The following is a 21997-nucleotide window of genomic DNA, read 5'->3' on the forward strand; positions in this document are numbered from 1 at the left end:
AAAATCAGATGGCAGTTTTTTTGTTTTTTTTAACCTTCTTGTCATGCATGGAGGGTAAGAAGGACCACCCCCCCAATGCGAAATAATAACGGATTCAGCAGAGCGTTGAAACCGAATTAAGGCTAAAATACTGGCAACTTGGTTGCCAGAAAAGTTAAATTTCGGCAACACATTTTCTACAATTAGGGTAATAATTGAAAATTGAAAAGTGTTGATTTTACACAGTACATCTTGTAGTTGTAAAATCAACAGTATCAATGCGACTTTTTACTGTAAATTTAGACAATTTGTTTCTTCTTTTATGGTAAAAAAAAATGCGTTCATACCGTTGATGTAACTAGAATATAGTCACTCAAACAAAAAAATAAAATAAACAAAATGGCATTTTAGGAAGGTGTGACAATATGACAAAAAGCATCACACTTTTTTTCCCTCAGCCTGAATCCGTCACATTTAAATTTAAGAAATTATCTCCTGATATGAGAGCGAGGTCATTTTTATTAAACCACGTCAAGATGGCTGCTTCACCTGGCTTACACAACACACCTAATCGCACAACCAATCACAATTTGAAGCCTTTGGCCTTCAAGAGAAAACGCGTCGGACTTGAAATGACCTCACGCGATAACGGGGAAAAATGAATACGTGACTTTTTGTTCTTCAGAAGATTTTCAAGGGTTGTTCAAAGGTGAAAACCACTTTGATTATATGAAAACATTTGAAAGGCAACGGTGTATTTGTAATAGAGATTAGCTTGGCGGCTTTTGTGAAATGTCAGTCGACGTAAACAGCCCTGCATGCGAAGATAGCAAAAGGCCGCTGTCAGCAGGAGGCCCGGCCCACTCCGGAGGGCCAACATGAAAGCTTGATGCAATTTAAGAGCCAGCAGGTCTCAGCTGGGCGTCTGCGCCCAAACCCCTCTCGTTCCTCTTTTTCTTCATTCACTCCATCCCCCACATCTTTTGAGTTCATTCATTTGTCGCGTCCAACACGGCATTTTGAGTTTGGTTACCTTTGAAAAAAAAGGCCTCCCCTCGAATCTGGGCCACTGCGTCAAAGTAGCTGGTGCATCTGTCCGGGGCATCGCGCGCCAACCTGACAAAAGACCGGAGACAAAAAGGAGAAAACAGAAGTCAAAAGTGGACAATTGGATAAGTTCTAAACGCTTGTTCTTCCACTCAAATGATCTCATCCCTTTCAAGATCTTCTTCTTCTTCTGTTATATACTGCGCGTGACCGAGTCCAAAATTAAGATGAAACGAGCCAGAGTAATTCGGGTACCTCTGATTATTAAAAAATAAATAAATACATAAAAAAAAAGCAGTGTGATGCTAAGCACAGCTTAAATTTAAGTTAAAAAAAATATACTGTATATAAAAGGTGGTCATTCAAAATTAACTCAAGACAAATAAATTCACACTTTAAATCCCAAGAACGTCTTCAAATTTTGTCAGAGTTGAATAGTTCAAGCACTAAAGTAATCACTTCAGTATGTAAAAAAAAAAAAAACAAAAAAAACAATTGATTAGGCAATTAAGTACTAAGGTAATCAAATATTTTAGTCAATCAAGTAAAGTAATCAATTTATGTATTTGAGTGCTAAAGTAATACAAAACTCTACTTTAGTAATATACTTATAACGTAATGAAATATTATTGTAACTTGTGAAAATTAAAAATAAAAATGCCATTGGGATTAAATGAACTAACTAGAATAATCAATTACTTAAGTACTAAAGTAATCAATCGTTTTAGTTATCAAGTACTTAATTCATCACTTTAGATACTAAAGTGCAAAAGACTTTGATCACTTTGTGCTTTGGTGCCAAAATTATTGGTTTACTAACCCTAAAGTAATTGATTACCTCAGTCGTTCACTATCCTAAATTAATCACTTTAGTACTTAATTACCAAAAGCAATCACTTACTATCCCTAGAGTAATAGATTACTTCAGTACGTCAGTCCCCTAAGTAATCACTTCAGTATTTGATTGCCTAGTCAATTATTTCCATACTTGCTCATTTGAAGTAATCAATTACTTTAGCACTTTATCACCAATTACTTACCAATTATTTTCATAATGCAATACTTGATCACCTTTTTAAATGATTACGTTAGTACTCAATCCATTTAGTGCCCGCCATGATGTCAGCCCTTTCAAGACCTTTCTATCCACATTTATTCCTAATTGTTCTATTCTGTGCGCGAACCAGAGCGCTCACTTAACAGAAGAGCGCTCGCCATCAGGCTGACAAGATGAATCTATGCTGTCGGTTTATGAGCAATTCCAAGAACAGACGTGGCGCACATCCTCAATGATGAGTCCATTAGACTGTCAAGGAAGACAATCGGAGGCCCCGCGTCAAGCACGGGTCCGCGTCCAGCTCTCGATTAACACGTAAGGGTCAATATCGGCGCTCCTGTCAGAGCCAATCCAACTTTATTACTTAGGCTGCCCTTGCGGAGCCAAACGTGATTAATGGAACTTGTCCGACACAGGGAAGGAACGACTGGGGAACCTTTGACGAAGAACTCTTCGAATACTGTAAAAGCCTTTGGCGAGAAATGCCCGCAAATACCCATCCGATACCCAGGCTATTCATTTGTGTCCGTTGCTGTGTCTTTGTGTCAGCAAGACGGCGACGTTAATTGCATCGAAAAGCCAGGACGTCCTCGATTGAGCACACTAGGACTTAGCAGCGTAATTCGAAGATGCTAAAAGTTTCCTGAAAATGAACGTCAGCTACTAATTTCAATTATCAACCTACTCCATTGCTAATCTTTGGCAATGGACCCCGCCCAGCTTTAGGCGGAGTCGATTGACGAAGTATCATTATTGCGAAAAGGGCATGTGGTATTTTCTTTCTTTCCGTGTAATGCAATTCCCCAAAACACAGGACGCACCGTCCATTTTGGGGTCAAATTCTGGTGTAAAAACTAAAGCAAAATGGAAAAAAACATCTCTAAACTCTTCATATCTGTAGATTATTAATTTGTTGCTGGTCGTGTGTCATATTTCCCACATTGAGAGCGGGCAGTGAACGCAGCACCAGTGTCCAGTGAACGCGCTCGAAAAAGTAGTTTATCCTTTTCCTCACGACGCAGCTTGAGTTCGTTTTGCCAGAAATACCCAAATTTGTGCCGCATCCATGTTTCACCCAGTTTATGATTGTGTGTATATACCAAAAGACCACAATTTAAAATACAAGTCAAATGGAATACATTTTTGCGTTCTCTAACCCAGGGGTCCTCAAACCTTTTATCACCACGAACTGGTCAACGCTTGAGAATTTTATTGTGGGCTCGAGCGGGGCGAATATAAAGTGCACCAAACTTGTTCCTCTTTTCACGCAGATGGGGGTTTCCGAACGTACTTTTAAGACTGCCGTTATTTGCGAGCTAATCTCAGCCATGCTAAATTACCCTAGTTTGTTAGCAAATAGGCGGACGGGTCAACGCTTGACAATTTTATCGTTGACCGAGGGAGGCGAATATAAAGGCAGATATAAAGTGCGCATAAAACTCACCATTAACGGCAAACTAATGGGAGCCCTCAGCTTGTTTCTCCCTTCACACAGTCTCAAATACTTTTGATGCTGCCGCCATTTGCAAGATCATCTGGTTCGGTAACAAAAAGGTAGAGAATCCATTCCTGTCGTTTTTGGTTAAGAAGTGGTGCTTGAAGTCCTTATTTTGTAAACTTGGTTTTTCAAGTAGAACTCCTGGTTATTGACTGTTAAAAGCTTTCTTTTTCTTTAAAGTTGTAAGATCTGATCTGGTCTCTTGATTTGCCCATTCTCCCTTCCCAAAGACGTCTGTTTCTGTCTCTTTTTACGTGTAAAATTTTGGCGCTCAAGTGAGCGAAACGAATCCCAAGAGAAACCGTCCAGTTTTCAAAATGAAAGGTTTAAAGTCAAATATCTTTCAGATGCGGCTAAGATGTCAAATGGAAATAATTCATTCGGGTGCGACCCGGTATCATTTGATCCACGGACCAGTACCGGGCAGCGGACCGGCTGTTGGAGAACCTTTGCTCTAGCCGGTACAGACAGGGTCCATACCTTTCCATCTTTGCAATGACTATACATTTTTAGAAAGAACTTTTTGGGGTTGACTTTCTTTGGAATATCATTTTGAAAGTGACCAGCCCCTGTAGCCTGCCTACCCGTGACTTCAAACTGTCATTGATTTTGGGATCAAAAGAAAAAAAAAGAAAACACAATTTGGAGCTTTGCATTGCTCCCCCAGGCGTAAACGCATTGTGTTGGAGAGGTTTGAGTGTCCTAATAATCCTGGGTGCTCAGTTGTCAGGGGTTTTATGCTCCTGGTTGGGTCACCTAAGGTAAATATATCCCTGGCGAGGGACCAGAACAAGTGTGACTCAAAAGTCCCCGTGATGAATAAAACGGTGGGAATTGGATTTCACACGCTTGGACACAGGTCACCGGTGTTCCGCGGTGCCCGTAGGTTCAGGCACAGTGTTGAGGGGAAAAGTTCACCCTTGAGACGCAATAAAAAATTTGCATGTGAGGAGACTTGTCAGGACTACTAAGAAGTGTCTGTCCACTTCTTCTGTTTCTATAACTTCACTTAATAAAAAAAATGGCTTCGACGGTAACTTGGATCAAGGTAGCGTGATTTGCATTATTTGCAAGAAGGACCTTGCTTTCCGCAACCCAAGTTTAGCTTACCGCATCAAAGCAAAGCACTCAGCAGGCACAATGACAACAAAGATGCTAATGTAGCGAGCCAAAGCAAAGCTCTTTGGCAAACTAAAGTTTTGAACGCCGGGTGTTTCAGCAAGTCTGCGACAGACAGAACGGACAATGTTTTCTTTCAATGTTATTTTCGAATGATTGAAAATGGATTCGTGATTGACAAATAAAAACAGCACCATTCCTGCTGATGACTTTAATTCTCTTTGAATGAAAACCACCAATGAGGTGACCATTATCCTTATAGAGTCCTTATTTCGCATGCTAATTGATTTTTGTATTACTTTTTTGTTGTTCTGATGTAATTTTTTTCTATGTTTAACATAAAACGGCGTGTCGATGACATTAAATGTCTGTTGCATTGATTGAATTCAAACGGGCTAACACTGGTTGAGGGTTTTCTTAGTTGAGATGAAAAGGAAATGAATTGAATCAATAATTACAGATTTGAATGATTTTTTAAAAATCTTTTTATTTAATCTCTTGACAGCACTCGCTATAATTATTTTCACTGCTGAGCTTTGGTAGACAAATCCCACTTAGAGAGAGAAACTTAAGAACACTTAAAAAACGACTGTATGTCTAGGTTGTGATGGGAACGCCACAGCAGGATGACATTTAAGATTCTGAACAAGATTCTTCAAAATTGCCCGTCTAGCTCACGTTTTACAATGGCAACATACAGCAGCCTCAACAAAAGGATGTTTTTCCTCACATAAACTTCCTGCTTGACATTTTTGCTTGTGGTTGGACAAGGGAGGCGCCCCCCTCAAAAGTTAGGGCTCCGAAACATGCGATTCACTAATGGATAAACTTAAGCCTAAATAACCTTATCCTTAACAGTAGAAGAACAAAGTCGGACAGAAGCTCGGGTTTCTTCGGGGAATCGCTTAATTGGGTGGGCTGGCTTACAAGCACGTTCTCGCAGATGCGCTCTCCTGATATGGCCTCTCATATCATTATTCCACATTAGGATGCAAACACGGTTTTTGCAGACCATGTCGAGTATTCCTGCTTGGCTTCATTACGTCTGTTTCTCAGCATGAGTGAGAAACCATTAAGGAAAATTAAAGGAAACTCAAGTACCGAAAGCCATAAAAATGTGAATTCACCTTTAATGAAGTCTTAACTTTTTTTTGCCTTGTGAGCAGCCCATTATGAGCGCAATGTTTATGAATTTTTATGATGAACTTTATCGGGCGCAATTGTACGGCTCTGTACATTTGTTGAAAGTTTAAATCAACTTACAGTGAACTGCGGGAGCACAATATACATAATGAGACGCCATCTAATCTAAGCCGCCTGCGACGTGAACATTTTCTACAGTAGTCGGAGAGCCAATGTTTTTCTCAATGTCGCATAATAGGATTAAAATAAGAAAAACAGTTGGGCTTACTGCAGAATGGATTTGTTTTCTGGAATGTCCATCAGGACGGGAGGCTCGGCCGTTTGGGAAGGAATGCCTGGTTGATTTGTGTGTGAGACCGAGTCACGGACACCTGGGATGAAGTGAAAGGATCAACGCCAGTTAATATAGCCCCAGTCACAACATTAAGACAAACTAAACATCGATTCAAAATTACCGTTAACTGAAATAGAGTAAAAACACAAGATTTCTTGGTATAATTGAGGAAAAACCATGCTGGAAATCACAGAAATATAAGAAACATTTTTAAAACTAGAAGTATTCTTTATAAAACAAAGGACCTCAATAAGCAATTCTCATATACATTATGCTGTTTATTATAAACTACCATAGTTGCCATAGTGGGGAGAAATTAAGCAACACTAATAAAACAAAGGCTCGGTCGATCTTTAAACTACAAAAAAATTTGAATTATTCTGCATTATTTATACTTACATACTACATATTAATGTTCAAACTATACAATCATAAATCTTGCCACAGTGTCCAAAAACTATTTGAAATTAGAGCTGGTTGTTTCGGTCTAAGGAGGAAAGGTGTCTTTAAAAAAAAAAAAAAAAAAAAATCAAAGACAGTCAAAAAGAAAATGTGTGTTTCAGTTAAAGGTATTAATTTATAGAATAAATATTAGGTGTGTTGCTATGTTTAAAAAGGTGTTAAAAAGTATGCTACTCTACAAAGATATGAAACAATTGTAAATCAGAGAAATTGCACAAAATATTGAATCCATTTAACCATCCAATTTTTAATGGCAGATTTTTATTTTTTTGTTTTTTCAAATATATCGAGAAAAAAGGGGGTCGGATTTGGTTAGTTTTGCAATCGTTATAAGCTAGTATTGATTTTTTTTTTGTTAATTTGGATCGAATTTGTGTGTGTTCAGTAAGTCAATCAATCAATCTGTATTAGGTACGTCTACACAATACAATACATTTTGAAAATAAAGCTATAATCCTGCTTTTACAGTCACAATAACATGACCGTGAAGACCGTGTCATATAACAAAGACTGTGTCGTGTAACGGCCATCATACCATAGAGTTGCCAGACGCGGACCTTGTCCTCGTAGGGTAAACCGTATTTCAAAGGGTCTCCGACAGGACCCTGGTAGTACGGTCTCATGATGGACTCCATGGCCGAAGTGTGGACGAGGCCGATGGCGTGACCGAACTCGTGGACGGCGACCGCAAACAGATCCATCCCGTGAGAGTCTGGAAAAACAAAGAGCAGAGAGCGATTGGAATTATTCGGGCGATGAAACCGAATCGTACCGATGATCAAATACAGTGATGTCACTGAAAACGATTGACCCTTCAAACATCAGCCAAAAATAATCGACCGAATGGCATTGGAACGTTTTACCTTTATGTACTCAAACCATTTAAAGCTGTCCTTCAAAACAAAGCCGAATCTTAATTTTTACAACCAATGATTAGGTGAGCAATGCAAAGAAATTTTCCTGGATACAGCACTAAATCCTAAAATACCAAGTGCAAAATAAATTGAACGTATTTGTTAAATATGACGGCAAAATACATATCTCATTTAAGCACATATTGTACAAGCTTATTTTCTCAAATTGTGTTCAAAAGGTGAATGTAAGAAATGTTGACGGTATGAAAGATGGCTGCGTGGCGCTATTGTTACAAAAAGTTTTTACTACTTTTGTATAGAGAGTGGAATGTCCCTGACCGATTGTGAAGCAAGTTCGCCCAATTTACCCAGAGGCGGATGGATTAGTTTTTGTTTTGTTGAAACCCCACACCCTGATAGTGGAACGAATAAAAAGCAGAAGAGAAGCTCTTTTCAGAACAGGTTACACTGAGCCGACGCCATCCTCATTTCTGTGCAGAAAATCAATTGTTCGGACTCCGATTGTGTTCTGTCTCCGGTCTCTTTTATTGACAACTCCGACGCCCAGACAAACTACATTTTTTTTTCTCAACAAAAGTGCAAAAGTACGATTGGATATCTCGGGACTGTTAAACTTAAGAGATGCATTCAGCACGTGAACAAAATGAACCGTAGTTCAGTATATGAGGTGTAAATGTTATCCACAATGTGACCTTCCTTTGGATTATGCCCTAGACTGACGAGTTCAAAATCCCATTTCAGGTGCGATATCCTACGGATGTTCATCTGCTTAGTGAGCACATTAAGAGGCATGGCAGGTGGAATCGGGAGGATTCCGCCGCTGTCGAGTGTGCGGCAAAGAGATAACTTTGCTAAGCCTGCCTGAGTCTCGGGATTGCCAGTCAGAACCTGGAGTAGATCGACACCTCGGGGGCACGTTCGGACTATTCAAAAGAAGAAAAAAAGCCTCTTAGATTCCGCATTTGACCGTTTTTATCCCAAACTCGGGTTTTTAGGAACGCTTGCATGGCGAGCTAAGTGAAGCAAAGCTAGTACGGAGCCCCCGAAGACCGTAACCTTAGCTTGACACCTGCAAGGGACACACACTCGCCCTTCCAAGTCCCACTTGGGACCTTTGCAAGACAAATAGCGCCTGTAATCTACGGGAGCACGCGGCGCAGACAGGAAAGGTGAACAAAAGGAGGGATTGAAAGTGAGCAAGGGCTTTCAACTAATCGTGTACCAAGCATCATGTTTAGAAAGAACCAACGTGAGGCTAAATGAATGGAAAGAGAGTGTGGAGAATTTGGCGACGTGAGATTTGAAAGGCTCCACAGGCAATCAAAATTCTTTTATATTTACCAGTCAAGGCTCCACGCTGACGGATTCACAAGTGAGTCATTAAGTTAGCTATTATAGCAAGCCAAATGGTTCTATTGTGCAGAAGCGTCGCAAAAAAATTTTGGTAACCTTGCACGGAATTATGGGAACAAAATATGACGGTTAAAAAACGGTAAATGGAGTCTGGCGCTATTACAAGATTTTAGCCAGTTCGCACTGGTAATGAATCCAGTTAAGAAAATTTGGGAAGCAAATAAGGTCATCCATTCAAAGTGTCTTTTACAGGATAACCTGGTCCACCCCGTACAGAATTATCTGAACATAATATGACTGTTAAAAAACGGTAAATGGAGCCTCGACTCTGGCACTACTACAAGATTTTAGCCAATTCGCACTGGTAATGATTCCAATTAAGAAAAGTTGGAAAGGAAATAAGGTCACCCATTCAAAGTGTCTTTTACAGGATAAACCTGGTCCACAAAATCTCCCATTTTATATATTTTATATAGAGCTTTTTGAAAAGCAAAGATTTGAAAATGAGCTATATTATGAAATTGAGATATGGCAAAAGTGATAAAATGCTGGATGGGTGGTTTATGAATGGAAAAGTTTATAATGTGTTTATGGCTCAGGTGACGACCAATCACAGTTCATCTTATAAACGTCATTACCAACAGGTGAGCCGTGATTGGCTGTTACTGATTTTTGAGCACAGGTGATGTCATTTTCAGGTGACAGCAAGTAGAAAAATGTGTTTTTAAAGGTATTTATCTTACATGAAAAATAATTATTTAAGATATTAGGACAAAATCATAATTTTTACTGCTAAAAATGGCAAAATAAAAGGACGAGCCCTTAAGCAAATTAGGCACAAGCTATGAATGGTAACATTTTGTTAAAACGGTTTTTAAATAACTATTCCTATTTTTTTGTACTTATCTTCCAGGATTGCAGGATTTTTATTATATAACATTTCTATAAATGTTTATTGGGTTTATTTCTTCCCTTTTTTATTGAATGATATAAACATACATTACAGACTCAGCAACATAATACAATATTAATGAACAGTACACAGAGATACTAAAAAAAGATTCAAATCAAGTGAAATTAAATTAAACATGGACGGAGATTGTAATAAATAATTCTTCAAAATATAACAAAGTACAATCACTTTTCTTGATTTCTCCCCTTAAATGTGATCAAAAGTCCACATGATGGAAGAAAATTAAAATTTCATTTTGTAGCCATATTGCCCAGCACTTATTTATTATTACAATTCTCCTGCTTAATGGGGCCTTTGTTTGTCTCGCGATAATTAATTGTAAGCAACAGATTAAAGGGTGATAATTGATAGAAACCGTTTCAAGCTTAATGTAGAGCAAAAATGACCACTTTTCGGACCTTCTTTTCTTTGATATCACGCCTCTCACTCGTCTTAATGGAAGTTGGATACAGCGGCAGGGAACTGCTCCAGTAAATGCGCTCCTTAATATTTCACCATTCAGCATCATCACACACATTAGGATTTGGCCTTACGGACGGAGATTGAATGCCCCGCTGAGAACAATGCACCGGGAGAAAGTGGGAGGGAATTAGCAGAGGCAATTACTCAGCGTTGGATATGATCCGATAAGGTCCGTTTCTCTCCAGATGATTACAGAGCTCAAGCGCTAACATTCAGACGACCTAACAAGTCCTTGAAGGCATCGGCGGGCCTTTTGTTGAAAGTTGAACAATTTTTGGATCAGATAGCTCGGCGGGAGCACAGCTGAGGTGAACAGCTGTTGTCTGGACGGAGACGCAGACGCCGTGATAAACACGTCTGCTGAGGTTGGAGGAGGCCGTCGCGGGATCGTGGCGAGGATGCCTCTGGAATATGTGTGTGACTCAAAGTACTTAGCCGCGCCTCAGTTGAGGGGCTGCGCTATTCCGAGGACGCGGCCTATGTGCTTCACGTAACCAAAAGACAAGTCGACTCTCGTTGAATGTTTACTTTTGGGGGATTTCCTGGATGCCAACAAAACCGAAACCATCCATCCAAAAAAAAGATGTCGTGATATTGTGTAAAACCACAGCGAGCGTCTGTCTGAATTTCACACCCCGCGCAAAAGAGAAAGGGGCGTCGCTCCTTGTGTCGCAAATGTCAACTTCAAAATAAACAGGCCAAATAATACATGGACGACAATGCAATAGCCGTAGTATGCATTTATTTTCAAGTTAGCCTTTGTAGCTGAGGTAGCCGATTGGCGAGCTTGAGTAATTACGACAGTTTTTATTGCCGTCACAATCACATCTCTACCATCATCAACACCCCACTATCAAAAAAATAAAAATAAAAATCAGTGACTTATTAAGGGTGCTAAGAATTTGTGAGTAAATTAGTCATTATACGATACAGCAGAAGTTTCTGGCGTTAACGCTAGCAGCTAACTACTTACGCGGTACACATGGTGCATTCAAACGATGTTTAAGACCTCAAACTCATAACAGAAAAAAAGTCAATGCATTAAACATTGATGTGCAAAGGTGTAAACAAGCTTATTCTATGAAAAGATGACATATAAAGAAGAACGATGGGGCTGAAGTTACTTTAATATTTTACTTCAATATATGCTAATTTTTTGACTCCACAGCCATAAAGCCTTCTAAAATTTGACAAAAGGGCTGGACCAAGAGCAGATGGAGTGGTTTGATAATCCACCTCATAATGGAGAAAAATGTGTGATATTTCAATAGAAAATTAATTTTAAAAAATTACGACTGTTATTCAAGTTCTGTTTATCAACTATAGACTCTTACAACAACTGGAAATGTAATCAACAAAATCAAACTTTTTGTGCTGTTACTATTTTAAAGCGCTGTTAGTTCTGCTATCCTTCAGGAGGTTATCCTGACTGATAATTTCTTCGAGTTCGGTGGAGCGGATTAAAAAGCTTAACGGGCCCCCAGGCTGTAAATTTGCCCATGCCTGATACCTAATCAAATAACTTGGCTTCTGCCGTCCATTCTAGTGCTTGGTATGTCAGTGAAGCAAAAAGAAAGAATAAATCCGCCTTTGTTATATCCTGATTATCGTAGCGTTTACCACAAAAAAGGAGCACAAATTAAACGAGTCCTGAAACAGGTCTGAGAACATTAAACAAGAATAATATTCAGAGGCATAATATGCAGTTTTACTAGCTGCTGTAAGGCAATGTGGGAAGAAAGTTTTCAGCATTTTTTTTTTCTTTCAGCGTTTGGGATTTTTGCCACACTTTCCATTTCTGTTTCGGCCGAGAATTTCCATATCAGTGACTATCAATCTATATCTCCAAAGTGCGCTTAGAACATATCCCTGACATGCTATCATCAATATACTTCAAACGAACCGGAATAACGTCATATTTTTGCAAGTAAGCTAGCGCTTGTGGACTTCTTAGCACTTGACTGCCATCGTTTTTGTTTTTTTTTTTCCCTTCATGGTCTTATACTTAGTGGTTATGTGTTAGCGTACGTCATATCGCTAGTGGAGGGGTTGTGGTTAGCGTTGTCTTCTACATAGCATAGAGGTTCCTGGTCCACATTTCAGGTCTCTGTGTGAAGACGGCCCACAGGTGTGAATGTGAGCATGACTAGTTGTTCATCTATAGTCTCTGTGATTGATTGGTGACAAAACCAGGGGAGGAAGTGTGCTGCCTCTGACTGGAATAGGATCCAACTCAACCGTGACCCTTGTGAGGACAACTGAATGTATGGCTGGTCCCACAAGCTCTGTGGTCAGACAATCCGGATGCCAAGCCAAAAAAAAAAAAAAAAATTAAACAAAACTGAAGACTTTTAAGTTAATCTGTTGCAATTACGCTTTTAGCAGTCCGTTATAAAGTAACTCTAGGAAGGGACACAAATAATGATATTTCTAATCATCAGTTCACTCAAACATGTACAATTACTTCAAATAGACAGTTTAGAAAATTGGAATGAATTGTGAATCATTCCTGGTTTTACTGTAAGACTCCGATTCAGCCACAAACATGTTTGTTTGTTTTTTTAAGAGTCCAGACTTTCAATCCCAGGCATTTTAAAATAATTGAACATTTTTACTACAGAAAAGGGTCTAAAAATTGCTTGTTCTAAATAGATTAAATAATCATTGGTTATTGTTATTGCTAATTACTTCAGTACCAGCCATTTTTAGACCTTCCTTTAGCCGTATAAAATGTAAAAATGTCTCTTTGTTATTAAACGAGTTAATTGGTTCATTGTTGCACCTCTAATTTCAATCCATAAATATGATTTTTTGTGTGTGTGTGTGTGGGAGGAAACAGCGAATGGGACAATTCTATGCATTGAGGGGGGTGAATCAACTAAAGTTTCGAAACGCTGCTTTTCTCAATATCTTGTGAGATAACCTGACACTCCCACAGGATATTGCTTGCAGGTTTTGTGCGGCTTTGATCAAATTTTGCAAGATTGCGTTGTTTTGCGGGGCTTCCGAATTTTCATATCTATTCAAATGTGAATTGTTCTGTCTATGATTTGTATCGCCATCACCTGTGAATGAGCAGTCGCGTGTAAATAAGCAGTTGTTCATCGTGTCTATTATGATTTACATTGAAATTGGAGTCTTCTCAATCCAAATAAATTCAGGTGTTTTTCGTGATTCTCGACCAGCCGGACAAACCGTATGTAGATGTGTGTTTGCTTTTTAGATTAAAAGGTCTGATGCACTCGGATGCAAATTTCACCCTTGAGGGGCTTCATCGCAGTGGGGGTTTGGCTTAAAAGCCGAAACAACTTGCAGAGCTCGATGATTCATGTACACATACACCCACACCAACTGAAGGCCGCTTGAATTTACTGACTTCCACCACTGAGTCTCACTAAATAGTTAAAGGCTGATGAAAATAACATCAACTTTTAAGCTAACGGCACTTAAAATCTTCAAACATCACAGTGTCATCTCGGTTCAAGTGCACACTTCATTTTGTGATGCAACGCAGACATTTTTTTCCATTCAAAGCGAAAGGTTTGTTTTCGTGATTAATCTGTTCTCAAAAGTAAGCAAGAAAGGTATGAAAACACATTGGTTCAAAGGCACAAAAACATGCAAAATTGAGATGGAATTCATGACCTCCGTTGAAGAATTACGCAAGTGTAAAGCTGTTGACAGGGTGACCAGGGATGAACTGTTATATTGTATGAAGTCTGGAAGATCAAAGATGCATGTTAGAACAGCGCAGGACATTTACGAGGACAGTAAGACATTGGCGAAATGTGCTGTAGGTGTGACGGAAGAATTCAAGTTGGAAGTGGGAATCAGGAATCAGCTCTGAGCCCCTTTGTGTTTGCTATGGTGATGGACAGACTCACAGATGAGGTTAGACAGACATTTCCATGGACTATGATGTTTGCAGATGATGTGTGTGATCTGTAGTGAGACTAGGCAAGAGTTGGAGGAGAAGCTAGAGTTGTGGAGGTTGGCCTTGGAAAAGAGGATGCGGGAGACAGGTTTAGATGGAGGCAATTGATACGGCAGTGGTGACCCCTGAAGGGCAAAGCCAAAAGAAGAAGAACAGGGAGCGAAAAAAGGGTTCAAGAACCGCACTGGGCGAGATAGGTCTTTTTCTCTAGGTAGTCATATTTCTTATTGTGATGAAAACGGGATCAGAATCAAAAAAGAAAAAAAAAAGAGAAAAAATCCATACTGTTTGTTCAAACAAGGTTGTATAAGATATAAAAGTGTTAATAGAAACCTTATCAATTGTAAAAAACATAGATTGTGGATACTTATGTAGCTAAATTTGAGCTAAAAAAACCACTGAATTCATAATAGACGAAATGTGCAATATTTATAGACCATCGTACTGTATATTATGGTAATCATCTTTACCTCCTCATATGGGAGGAGTCCCGAATCGAGCAAATGTCAGCAGCTGTCTAGAATTTTACTTGTAACAGCTGTTATTTGAAAAGCTTCTAAAATTGCCTGAGTCATGTTGCCTTGTGACTTAGGCGAAATAAAACGGCCTCAGTCGCACTCTTGACTTAGACAACTGTATTAAAGGGCTTGAATTGCGCAATCTGTTTAACTGTGGACGCAGGCATCTTTACCAGAGGGCACAAAAACAAACAAAAACAAAACAAAAAAAACAGGCAATTATTTTAAGAAGATGACAATATTCAAAAAAAAAAAAAAAAAAGACTCCGTCTTGACCTTCATGTTCAACTTCCTCAGAAATCCACCATGGTCTTTTAGACGCAAGACACCAATGCCTTAAATTCCACGGGCGACCAATTTGCCCTTAGCTGCCTCTTGTGCCATTTGTGTCAGATTTTATTGAAAAATCAATATGATCTTGTTTTCTCGACTGATCGCTGACCTCTAAGAATACAGTGGAGCGGAGCCAAATGTTACAGCCATAAAAATATAATCACAATTGAATGATAAAATCTGCAACTGTGGCACTTTTACCAAGATCGTCTTTTCTTATTAGACCACGCCGCAGTTCCCTCATTTGAAGGAGCTGGCGATGAAAGCAAAGTGTTTTGACAAATGAATATACTCACATGGACACCCCTTGACCCCTTCACTTCACTTCATTACACTCATTATTTTCACCCACCCGCTTGTGCAGCTGGTGAGGATGCCCCCCGCTTTGCTACTAGCGCGCATCAGGACGCGCTTTTTGCTTGTCCTGCCGCCACTGCAGCCTGGTGGGAGATCTAATGGGCCCAGACTGAGCCGCAGTCTTGTGACATATGGCTTAGCGCCATGACAGAAAACACGTGTTGTGGCTTTGAACTATTGATGTGAGGCAAAACGTTCATGAATGTTTTGACAGGAGAAACGCCGAATGAAGTCACCGTCGAACGATCTCCAGGCAAATCTGTGAATTAAAAACAAAGGACCCTCGATTGATTCATTCTTGAAATGCTGGTGAGGGTTTGAAATACTGCAAAAATTTCCCATTTTTTTAGTACTGTACTTTATGCATCAAATATATGAAAATGTAGAATGAAAGTGAACAAGGGGGCTTTAAATACAGAATAATGTGAAATGACACTGAAAGTAAGGTTTTTTTTTTTTGTTTTTTTTTCCTTCGGGGGGGGGGGTGGAAATAAATTTGGAATTTTGTGGGACCTGGAAATTTTGGCAAAGTTCCACGTGGCGTATTGAATGCATAGTTTGTATTGGGAATGATAGTCTCTTGAGTAAATTAATTGGGATTTATTGAGAATTTTTTTTAAGGAAAATACTCTTGAGTTTTTGGTCAATTGGATATTTTGGCATGCAAAAATTAAAATAAAAAGGGATTTTTTGTGGGAACATTCATTCCCCATCTACGAATCCCAATCTCATTATCGATCCATACATAAGGCGCACCTGATTCTAAGGCGCACCATCAGCTTTTTAAAAACATTAAAGCTTTCAGGTGCGCCTTATAGTGCGGAAAATACAGTACTATCCAGCACGATGTGAATTTTAGAACCTGTTGAAATTGAAATGAGAATTGGATGAATTACGCGATAGTAGAGGCGTGTCAAAGTGTGAGGAACGAAAAATAAAATAGGACTAACGCGTGAAGGCCTTCAGCATTCACGTCGTGTTTCCTTTTGCTTCGAATGAGCTTACCCAACATGAAGCCATCCATGCTGGATATCCACAGTACAAAAGAATGTGAGTGCAGGATAGGAACAAGCAAACAAAAAAAAAAGGAAATAATGAGTGCTCTTTGTAACACTGCACTCTACTGACCTAAGCTACAGTATGATTCATTAAACCCGTGCTTTGGCATCATAGCTACACCTTGAAGGACTTTTCATCCCCGTTATATGTCTCTCAACAAAGATGCATTCACACAACACGCTGATTGCTTAGGTTTCACCCAGAATTTTTATCTCGGGGAAGGATCGCTGGTTGAAATGTTTCCAGAATATTAAGAGAAACGTGACAAAAGAGGGATAAGCCACTCAGTAAAATTCTGCCCAGGAGTCATTGGCAGTGCGGTTGTTTACATAGCTGACTATCGTGCAGCTGGCGTGGGATCAATTCTCTCTCAGTGCCCATTGAATTGATAGATAGGGATGCGTGGTACATTGTGAGAGTAGTCCATGCAGAATGCCCGGTGGTAATACGGGAGGAAATAGGTTCGCATTGCAAGTTCCCCTGCAGCGACTAAAAATGTTACCCGGAATAAAAAGTAGGGAGGAAGTCAAATACTAAGAGCCTCGTGACATATCACAAATTGTCAGCCCACTCTCATCTTTTAGCTTCGGTCATTTTTTAGAATTTGATAGAAAGCACAGCACAGCACTAAGCAATTGCTCCTGGACTTTGTAGCCCTTCACAGAATAATGGACAGAAAACAAGAGCCTTGATGTAGACAGATCCAGACTACAAACTACATTTCTTGCTTTCAGACAGCCGGACTAATGCTGTTCTGTTGAGAGAGAGCTTTCGGATCGAATCCAAATGTCAAGTGAACGACAGAACAGAAGAACATTGCCCAAGTTAAAAACTGAGTTGGACTAATTCTGACTGTATAGTATGCGTAGGAAGTAAAGATGCCCCGGTACTCGGGCTGGGAGAAAAAGTCGACCAAACCAGGTAAGCCAACTTTAAAAATAGTTTGACTCAAAATATTAAAAAAAAAAAAAAAAACGGACAAAAATACATTATTATTTAATTGTTACAAAGCGAAACTTGAATATGCAAAGACCGTCTTGACTTTCGGCTCCATTTCATCACCCATTGCTGAAGTGATGTTATTTATGTGTTTAAAAAAAAACACTTATTTAGTAGTTATTGGGATTTTATCAAAGACAACATAAGCACACGGAGCTTCCCAAATAAAATGGTGAACTTCTCAAAAAAGCATGAGAGCAGTGAGAATATAACTTATCACTAAAATTAAATTCACCCAAATTGATTTTCATTGTTCACATTTTAACTAGTAGGAAGCAGTCAAACATGAAATGAGCCAGGCAATCTCTAGTTTACAAAGTTCACACATCGAATACTGTTGACACATAATCTGAAGTGACTTTAATGACACTATTACATGTGTAACGCACATATAACAAACAATATATTTGTGTCAATTATCTACTGGATAGTTTTTGTTGACCTTAAATGGTAATTGTTAGCGCGCTAATGCTAATTGCGCATGCTAGCCGTTAGCATACGCGCATTTTAATAGATGATATTTGTTAGATCCAACAATACAATCCACAATACAAAAAAATAAGAGTATAAATCTAATTATGTAATTCATAAAAACATTAAACTTCCATTTGCAGCTGATGCTACTTGTTGCTTCTTGTTATGACATCTTTGATTGGTATATTTCTGACCAAGATCAAGAACTCAAGGATGCGCTCAATACATGCATGCTTGGATAGTAAATCAATTTGATGTTGACTTGAGAACATTTGATGTCTGTTTCATCCTCATATTGAGCAATCCTTGGGTTAGCAACTCTGAGCTAGCTTTTTTAGCACAATCTCACACACCAGATGGTTTGCTTGGACAAGGTGCCTGCTTCTCAAATAAATTGGAAGAGAGTTGACACAAAGTGATGACAGACAGAAAAATAGAGTGAAAAAAACAGTTTTTGAAAACGTTCTGTTTTTTTTTTTCTTCATAATGAGCCAATCAGAGAACACACACACAAAATCCCATTGCCTTGTGAGGCAGGTAACCATAAATATTTTGGAAGCATACAAAACCATTCTGAGCTCCAAGCGTCGAGATAACATGTTGTGTTTTCCCGCATTGACCGGGAATTGGCAGGCTTGTTTGCATTTCGAGGCGCTTAGCATGTCCTCATTACAAATCAACAGCTCTTCCTCAGCGGGCAGTGCTGGATGAAACGCGTTTTGCTTGATTAATCGAGATAACGTTGCGCCTAGAAATCTGATGTACTTTCAAAGGATACAGAAACATTGAAAATACCCTTAAGTTAGCATTTACCCGGTCATTTTCTTTCTGTGCATACAACAAACCTGACCTGAAAGCCCGATGTATGGATGGATTAAAAATTTCTTCCTCACAGCTATGGGTGGAATTCATTATTCTATAATGCAATTTGATGACAGTCAAACAATTATGCGAGCAAATTGCACGGTTTATAGTAAGTGGCTGTTGCTACCGAGCCATGACCGATAACCAACAGATAATATTCAGATATAATGTATTCAATTGCTATTTGAAACATTGAAAACAAATTAAACTAAAAACTGGATTTTTTAAAAATCCTTGCCAGCTAATTATTCAGTTTGTTTTGTAGCTATCAATGGCTTTATAATGTCTACTATAAACATCTGCAGAGGTGAAATGAAACATGTTGAGAACAATCCCTTTCCTCGCTCTTTTACTCTGATACCTGAATATTATATTAAAGCTAATATGAGAGGAGGTTGAATGGATTTGGAATTACTGTTTGGTTTTAGCAAAGGGCTATGGTCTGCCCCTGTGGTTACACTTTTAATTGAGTTTTAGGGTCGAGGATAATTTCTCACAACACATTTAGTATTCAGAAAGGTGCTTTTGAACAAAGCTCAAACTGTAAAAATGTTTTTTCTCTTTACACATCTTTGGCCAAGCTAAGATTCCCCAAAACAAACAATGTTGTTTGAAGGTTGCATCTTTAACAATCAGGATTTGTATTTTACACTGCTTCTGCTTGTTTATTTCCGGCTGTTAAAGGGTTTGGAATAATCAATATAAGTGAAAAGGTTGAAGGCAATATTTTATTCCTATCTTTTTCCTCGCACTTTTTTTTTTACATCTTCTACAGAATTTATTATTTCCATTTTTTTCTAATTTCAACAAATCAAAAAATCCATGCCATAATGGCTAGTTTTTTTTTTTTTATCAAATAAGTACTTGGGAATTAGATTTCTAAAAAAAAAAAAAAATACAGTATGTCTTTGAGACAGTTCCTGCTGGAAAAATCAGGATTTTTTTTGTGTTTTTTTCTTTAAAACACAAGGACACACTTCCTCCCTGCCACTAACATATTTTTTTATTATTATTATTTGTGTTATTATTAAATATTTGTATTCAATACACTTTGGCAAAGTTCCCGGACTTCTGTCTGTCGTCGTGCTCGAGAAAAGTCAAAATGCACAAAATTCAACGGGCGTATAACGGATTCCAAAAGATGTAGTGTGAGTGACAGCGGGACGAGAGAACATTCAGAGTTCCAAACATTTAAAGAGCATGTTGCTCTCTCCAGATCAGACCACAAATAGGCAGGCAGGCAGGCAGGCAGGCAGGCAGGCTTCCATTTAGGGAAGCTTAGCATCATGCCCTCATTCCTCCAAACGAGCACATCTCTCAAGGGCAATCTTGGATGAAACAAATTTGGCTTGATCAATCAAGATAAAAGCTCGAAACAGAACCGCATGGTAAATTTGTGTCAAGATAAATATATTCTAGTTCTAAAAATAAAAGCAGAGCTACTGTAATTATAGACAAGACTAACAACGGCATTTGCTCAGCGGTGCGTGACGATTGTCCTTCTAACCACATTAACATTTGTTTTTCATTTGAACTAGTTTTAATAGCAATTATATAGCCTCAAATGTCAGCCTTGACTCTAATTTACAGTGCATCCGGAAAGGATTCACGAGGCTTCACTTTTTGCGCATTTTGTCATATTACAGCCTCATTCCAAACTGCATTCATCTCCTACCTCGAAATTCTGCACGCAATAACCCATCATGCAAGTTTTTGGACATTTTTTGAATTGATAATAGAAAATTAAGAAATCACATTTACATAAGTATTCACAGCCTTTGCTTAATACATCGTTGATCCAATTTTGGCAGCAATTACATGCTCAGGTATTTTTACATATGATGCCATATGTTTAGCACAACAATATTTGTACAGATCTGCCCATTCTTCTTTGCAGTAATTCTTAAACACCATCAGGGCTGGCTGAGCAATTTTCAAGTCTCAACTATTCTAGTTCCACAGATGTTCAGTCGGATTTAAGTCTGGGCTTTTGCTGGGTTACTCCAGAACGTTCACAGAGTTGTTCTGAAGCAAATCCTTTGAGATCTTGGATGTGTGCTTCAGGTCGTTGGCCATCTGAGGTTAAGAACGCTCTAGGCTAGGTTTTCATCCGACATCTGTCTTTATATGCATTATCTTTTCCTTCAATCGAGACGAGTCTGACAGTTCCTGTTGCCGCAAAACACCCCGACGGCATGATGCTGCCACCACCATGCTTCACTTTAGAGATGGTATTGTCCCGGCGATTAGCGCTGACTGGTTTCCTCCAAACATGACGCCTGGTATTCACACCAAGGAGTTCCAGCTTTGTCTCATCAGACCATAGAATTTTGTTCATCATGCTCCGAGTGCCTTTTGGCAAATTTCAGATGGCCTGCCATATTCCTTTTACGAAGGAGTGACTTTCATCTGGGCATTCTATCATACAGGCGTGATTAGTGGATTGCTGCAGAGATGGTTCTCCTCCCTGGAAGGCTCTCCTCTCGCCCCAGAGGAAGCCAGTGACCCTATTGAGGATAAGCGGGTGTAGACAACGGATGGATGGAAATAGTGAAGCCCCGTGAATACTTTCCGGATGCACTGTATGCCCACCACTGATAACTGGAACGATGAAGTTTTAGAACTACCGGTTACAGAAGTCCGCCTGCAAATGACCTCTTTCGCTCTCACCTGGTGATCTGAAGGTCCAGGCCTCATCATCGTCGAAGTGCGTATCCCCGGCGGTGAACCGCTCCCCAGGGAAAAAGGCGTGGGCCACGGCGCCCCCTGGCCCGTCGAAAGGATATCCATCATTGTGGTCAGCCTTAGTGAAGTCGATCTGAATGTCAGCATCGCTTCCTGCGACCTCGTGGAAGTTGAGGGGCGCAATGTCGCTCCAGACCTTCAGGGCGTAATGCATGAGGGCTCGAACGGTGTCTCTGCCCAGGAGGGCTGAGTCCTTCGGGAATGTCCTCACTCTGAGACAAGGGTAGGAAAAAAGGTACACAAAGTGGAGAAATGAAATTGTGAAGAAAAAAAGTACCTGTCCAACCCATCCATTGAGAAAATAAAACCAAAAAATCTTGAGCCTTTACTGAAAGTGTTTCAGTGAGTTAGCTGTTCTGACTTTTGCATATTGTGATATCTTTAATCAGCTTATTTATATATTAACCAGCCC

At 39.3% G+C, this 21997-nt stretch overlaps 1 protein-coding gene and 1 long non-coding RNA gene across 2 annotated transcripts in view; one reads left to right on the plus strand and one right to left on the minus strand.

Moving 5' to 3' along the window:
* LOC148411726 (uncharacterized) overlaps nt 1-21997 on the plus strand; it is a 39397-nt gene that overhangs the window by 8151 nt on the left and 9249 nt on the right. The gene's annotated exons all lie outside the window — the stretch shown is intronic.
* Nucleotides 1-21997, minus strand: part of LOC148411727 (matrix metalloproteinase-17-like) — a 56824-nt gene that overhangs the window by 6258 nt on the left and 28569 nt on the right. The window contains exons 4-7 of the mRNA XM_088435045.1: nt 21511-21797; nt 7175-7351; nt 6112-6214; nt 1013-1095 (exon numbers count right to left, since the gene is read on the minus strand). Of these exons, the coding sequence (XP_088291171.1) occupies nt 1013-1095; nt 6112-6214; nt 7175-7351; nt 21511-21797 (650 nt within the window). The remainder of the gene's footprint in view (nt 1-1012; nt 1096-6111; nt 6215-7174; nt 7352-21510; nt 21798-21997) is intronic.

The sequence above is a fragment of the Hippichthys cyanospilos genome, chromosome 15 (assembly GCF_059441005.1).
Source record: "Hippichthys cyanospilos isolate Australia breed blue-spotted pipefish chromosome 15, RoL_Hcya_1.0, whole genome shotgun sequence".
Taxonomy (NCBI): domain Eukaryota; kingdom Metazoa; phylum Chordata; class Actinopteri; order Syngnathiformes; family Syngnathidae; genus Hippichthys; species Hippichthys cyanospilos.